This window comes from Amaranthus tricolor, chromosome 2, assembly GCF_026212465.1.
Source record: "Amaranthus tricolor cultivar Red isolate AtriRed21 chromosome 2, ASM2621246v1, whole genome shotgun sequence".
NCBI lineage: Eukaryota > Viridiplantae > Streptophyta > Magnoliopsida > Caryophyllales > Amaranthaceae > Amaranthus > Amaranthus tricolor.
Window position 1 is genome coordinate 6,641,743 of NC_080048.1, and position 5,983 is coordinate 6,647,725.

Genomic DNA, 5,983 nt, shown 5'->3' on the forward strand with positions numbered 1-5,983 from the left:
CAGAGAATTATACTGGGATTATTTTGATAAAAATAAAATCACTGTTATCAGTTTACTTTCCCTGTATTAAAATTTGATATACATTTTTTGATCAAAATTTTTTGATATTTTTTGTTGTGCTTAGTATTTGATGTAAGATGAAAATTGTATACCTTTGTGGGGTTTTGGTTTTGTTTAGTGTAAAGGAATTTAATTTACTACTTAAAACCCTAATAAAAGGAGGAATTTGGGTTAGAGATAAATAATAATAAATGATGAATTTTTCTGGGTTATGATCAAATCATCAATGTTAAAGTGTGATTGTGTTCTTTCTCTTTGATTGTTTTGTTTTTCATGAATTGATTCGACAGATTATCTTTTTTTAATGAAATTATTAATTAAATACTAGACTGTGTTGTGCTTTTAGTTTTGCTTGTTGATCACCAATTGCGTAACATGTTGTGTATTTTGGGGTTTGTTAGTAATCATGGAGGGGAGAGAGAGAGAGAGAGGTTTTCTGGGTTATTTTCATATTATCATTTTTAAGTGTGATTATGTTTGTGCTCTTTAAATATACGCTCTTTTAGTACTCCCTCCGTTTTTTCATATGTTCTTCTCAAATACAATTTACGAATTTTAGTGTCGAAGCATATGTTCTTCTCAAGTAGAATTTACGAATTTTAGTATCGAACTTTGACTACGATTTCTCATCGATCTATAAGAAAAACTCATGATTAATATTGTTTGATTTTGTAGTTTGCATTGAGATCTGCGAAAAGAAGTGAATAAAGGGAGTAATTCATAACTAGATTATATTGTTTTTACTTGTTGATTATCAAAGGCCTAATTTTGTATCTGTTACGGTGGAAATTGGTTAGAATCATATCATAAATGATGACTTCTTCTGAGTCAGGATCCATTCGTTTTGGACAGTCAATGGCATCATCCAGCTTATCACCCTTAGCTCCACCATTTAAGGTTGATAAAGTTATTCTGAAACCGAATTTAGCAAACACATCAGTGATTTCTTCTGAGGTGCCTATCTATGGTGCTTGCTTTGCTCCGGCTCCTGGTCACTTTTGGAACAGTTCGTTATCATCGACGTCTGAACCAAATTGCGCTGCAACTGATGCGGTGGCTGCTAATCTTGATTGTTCATTTGCTACTAACATGTATGGATATCAGGAAATCCCATCAAGCACTTCACCCACCAGTGTATTTTATGCTAGCAATAATGTTTCAACTTATGATCCCTTTTCGTATGATCAATTTCCGAACACCATGAATTCGAGTACTAAAGTTGCCACAAAATCTTGTTATCCTCAGTATATTCCTCCTCCACCTCAAAAAGTTGGTATTGAGCCAGGTTATGACTTGCTCTCGCACTCTGGTTCTGCTTATTTGAATGGATCTGGGTCTGCTCAAGTCTACCCTCAGCAGAATATGTTTGATGATGGAGGACATAAATCAAAGTGGGGTTATTTTGGGTGTGAGTTGAACGACAATGAACGTGGAAAATTGACGGACTTTGCTCAAGGGTTTATTTCAAAGGAATTGAGTGGCTCAAATTTATCGAGCAGCAAGGGTTCTCTTTTTGTTGACTGGAGCAATCAGAGTCAACCTTTCATTGACAACAATGTTCGTCTGTTTGCTGATAGGTGCAACAACAATCAATTTTTTGATGACATGAGCGACAACCGTCATTTAAAACAAGGTTTTTCTCTTCATTTTTCCTTGAATCTTCATATAAACTGAGTATACATCTAATGCAATGACTTTCTGTTCTAATATTATCTTTCTTATTGCTAGAGGTTTGTTTCCATTTTCATTAATTTGTCCTGTTTAACTTCTGGGTTGTTAAATTGTTGCGGGCTCGGTTTGTTGAATGAATGAACAATTGCAAGGTTTAAATTCTGCTCCGGAAATTGGTGGACAGGGTACTTGAATATTGGAGCTAATTTGCTGGTTGTGAAATCTGAATTGAGTGAATTTTCTGTTGCTTTACATTTTATATGGTTTTAAATTAATGTTTTTAATGTTAAATGATGCTAAGGGTCAAGGGATCATATATTTTCTAACGTCTGCTGTGTTCATCTTTTTAGTTGTTTCTAAATTGTTGTGTCTTTATTGGTGTTGGATCGGTGTTTATTATATTATAGGACTTCAATTGGTTTAGGCACCCTGCCAAATTTCTGCATGTGACAACTTTTTCCTTCTTTTTTTTGTGTGTGTGTGTGTGGGGGGGTGGGTGGGTGCGGGTGCTGGTGTTTGGGGGAGGGGGGGTGTTTGGATGTTTGAATTGTATTACATTGTCATCTTTTTCATAACCCAAGCTATTGGTGTGGTTCAGATAATTGTTTACATTATCACGTTATTGTAGCTGATTAGAGGTCTCATAAACTGCTTGCTCTTCTTGGTTAATAGCTGTTGTGCATGCATGACATAAAGAATTGGGGTAAGATTATGCATTGGGGTAATGATGATGTTGATGCAATATGTTATGTTGTTTTCCTTATGATCTTTTAAGTTGACGAAACTTATTTGGTTTGATTATTGAGGGCTCATTTCCATGTCGGATATTTATTGATAATTTTCGTTACTCTATAAAGCCATTCAGAATTTAATGCTTCCCCTCTTCCTTTGGCATTTTGATGTATGAACACTAACATTCATGATTATTCCTTTGAGTTTCTTAGCAAAAAATGTTCTTGGGTAGAAGGCTGATAATCCGTGATCTTGTTTGTTCTTATATTCAGGGGCTTGTTTAACTAAGGACTCAGGTTTATATGGGGAAGCCTCTGCTATTAATGTTAAGGATAAATCCTTTGATATTTTTGGTGGAGCCTATAACTTAGGTAGCCTTGGTTTAGAGCAGCAAGGTTGCATGGCATCATCTGAACGTTCAACATTGGGAACTTCTGCTTCTGCATCAATCTCTAAAGAGAGCCTTCATATTCAGGAACCAGTCATGGAATTTGGCCCAATTCCCGCTGGCTCCCAAAAGGGTAATAGCTCTTTACCGGAGGACCATTTCAGCCACAATGGATTGTTTACGTTTGGTTGTGCATCAACAACCACTACTTACCCCATAGCTATGTCCAAATCACCAGTTGGTGGGAGCAGGTTTTCAGCGGAAAATACATTTTCAGCTGCTCAACCGAACTCTATGGGCTTTAATGCAACCGACCAAAGTACAGCTATGCCGGGGTATACATCCTCTTATCATACGGAGATGCCCGTTGGTTTAAAACGCCAGTCCAGCATTAGAATCAGAAGACCCGCCCCCTCCACGGCAGCGTCCTCTTGCCATATAGGAGAAACTGTTGATAATAGGCTTGATGACAAGGCTTCTTCTGAAAGTATATTATTTTCACCTCAACTACCTCACCAAATATGTTCAGATGGCTTGAAAATGGAAGCTAGTGATTCGCTGTCCACAAAGCATTCAGGCGGGTCTGACGTCCACAACACTGCTGAGGATTCGCCATGCTGGAAAGGAGCATCGTCTAATCGTTTTTCACCATTTGGGCATTCTGAAAGTGTGGATTCAGATGCTCCAAAAACAATAGATAAATGCAGAAGTTTGAGCCCTCATAATGTCAAGAATAATGGTCCTTTTTCCTTTGGGAAATTAAAGAAAGTGACTTCCTTAGAAAAGCCTTCACTTTCTGATTGTACATCTAATGATAATGAAGCTTGTGATTCTGTTAACCCAAAATCCTATCGCTTTGATCTCAATGCTGAAGATATTCCTCAATTTGCTGATGATTGTGACACATTTATGATGGAGAGCAATATGATAAAGAAATCACAAGCATATGCTGATATCAACAGTTCTTTAGCTGCACAAACGGATGTTAATGAAGAGCTTTCATCTGGAAGAGATATCTCGGAAGCACCCCTTTCCGAAAAGCGTGGGAACGGCACTCCTGTTGTGACAGAGATTCTGTCTGATTTATCCTTAAAAACCGACATTAATTCTTCAAACCCTCTTCCCGAAAGTAAATCTAGTATGAAGCCAGCTGATGAAGATCCAGACTCTAGGATCGATGTTAACGTGCTACTGAGAACAATGATGAATCTGTCAGAAATATTTCAGCGTTACTGCTTCGTCAATCAAGCTAAAGTTTCCGAGAAGCAAACTGTTGCAATTAAGCAGGTTATCAGCAACCTTAATGCTTCCATGTTACTGTTGTCTGGTCAAACTACTCCTACTCGGGTGCTTTCCTCGCCGGACAGAGTTTTCCAGAAAGATTTTCCTGTTGTTCAGATGGTATGTTGATGTCTCATTCAATGCTAGCTATGTTTTTCTTGACATTGAAAGAAAGTATTATCACTTCGTTTGAAGATTGGGTTTTGCCATCTATGCTTTTTCCCTGTATAAAATAACGTCCTGATTCAGTATTTAGCGAGTTATTTATGCTGCTTAGTTTGGGTTTTAGGTGAATGATGCTGAAATGCTTACTGCTTCTTTCAAGGATGATGGATTCCCGCTTGAGGATGCGAATATGACAGAGGTATGTTTCTTTTGAACGAAAATTGAAGAGGAAACAGATACGAAGGAGTTCAATTGAGTAGATGATAACTTATTGATTTTTCTTTTTAACTAACAACGATAAATGCAGGCTCTGACTAAGCTTATTTCTGAGAATTTTCAAGAAGAGGAAACAGATAAACAGAAACTTCTGTATAAAAATCTATGGCTTGAAGCTGAAGCCTCACTTTGCATCATGACTGCTAAAGCTCGCTTTCTTCGTATGAAGACTGAGATGAAGAGGACTCACAATGGAACAAAAGGTAACCCAACAATCTCTAATGTTCCTGTCGATCTTGAACTAGGAACTGCTGAGAAAGATTTCTCGTCTCGAGGTGAACGTCCTAAGACTACGATATCTGGCCAGCACACTCACATCAAGGTGGTCCATGATCCAAATTCAGAGGCGGCAAACTTGTTTTCCTCCGAAGATGAAAGATCAAAATCTAAGTCAGGTTTTTCTGATAAAAATGAAGATCGTCACTTCATCACTCGTGTCAATCAAGCTGCTGAGACTTGTGTATTGGCTAGATGCAAGATTCCTAAGGATCGTGTTGGTTCCTCCGACTCTTTGAACTACGAGAAGAAACAATCTTCTAATGAATGTAATTGTCCTTCACACTTTTCCGATATTAGCAATGGTGTCCATGTTTCAGTCTCAACAACTAAAGCAAATGATGTACACACTTCTGTTTTTGGAGACTATCAAATTCTAAAGGGTAAGGATGAAAACTCTGATCAATATGAAGGCCAACCGTCATCAGAAGACGAAAACTATCTGCCCGGCAATGGTTCCTCTAGCACCAACAAAGCTTTCCAGGATTCCGAAATGTCTAACCCATTCGGTATCAGTGATGAACTTAAGGCTTCTGTTTCTGGACAAACAATTGCCTTCCAGGATTTCCTGAACTCACTGGGCGTTACCAATGAATGTGAGGCTCGTATTCCAGCTAGGTTCTATATACAAAGTCGTATGGATCACTCAAACTCTATGTCCAATGGTCCTGTACCAGGACAAACAAGTGAAGCAGGGGTTGAGAATGGAATTGAAGATACAGGCGAATCTCGCCAAAAAAGCAACATGAAGAAAGCCACTTTTGAACCGTATCCAGAATCGAGCCATGATGGCGATGTGGACTGCTTCAACATTGGTGTTAATGAGCAATCAGCATATGCTCCTATCATGAAGACGAATAGGATGCACACTCTGGTACTTGAGGGTTGGTATGGTAATGAATGCTCTTCATCAGACTGGGAACACATTTCTGGCCGCGATCTCTAAAAATGGAGCTCCCAACTTCCTTGTCGATATGTTTTTCCATGCCGCCATTTTGGGTGTTTCAAGCTGCTTGTACATAGTATATTAACGCTTTCGTTGTAAATATGCTTTAAGCAATTACACCTTCTAGATTACCAAACTTACAATTGTGTGAACTGGTTCGAATTTGATATATTTACTGATTTGAAGAA

General features: G+C 38.1%; 1 protein-coding gene across 2 annotated transcripts in view; it reads left to right on the forward strand.

The window, feature by feature from the left end:
• Window positions 1-5,983, forward strand: part of LOC130805914 (uncharacterized) — a 6,150-nt gene extending 167 nt beyond the window's left edge. Inside the window, exons 2-5 of one of the 2 annotated variants that reach the window (XM_057670752.1) lie at window positions 736-1,693; window positions 2,736-4,252; window positions 4,422-4,496; window positions 4,605-5,983. In XM_057670752.1, coding sequence (XP_057526735.1) covers window positions 871-1,693; window positions 2,736-4,252; window positions 4,422-4,496; window positions 4,605-5,795 — 3,606 coding nt within the window. In that variant the 5' untranslated portion in view covers window positions 736-870 and the 3' untranslated portion in view covers window positions 5,796-5,983. The remainder of the gene's footprint in view (window positions 1-735; window positions 1,694-2,735; window positions 4,253-4,421; window positions 4,497-4,604) is intronic. The other variant, XM_057670753.1, reaches the window with a different exon arrangement.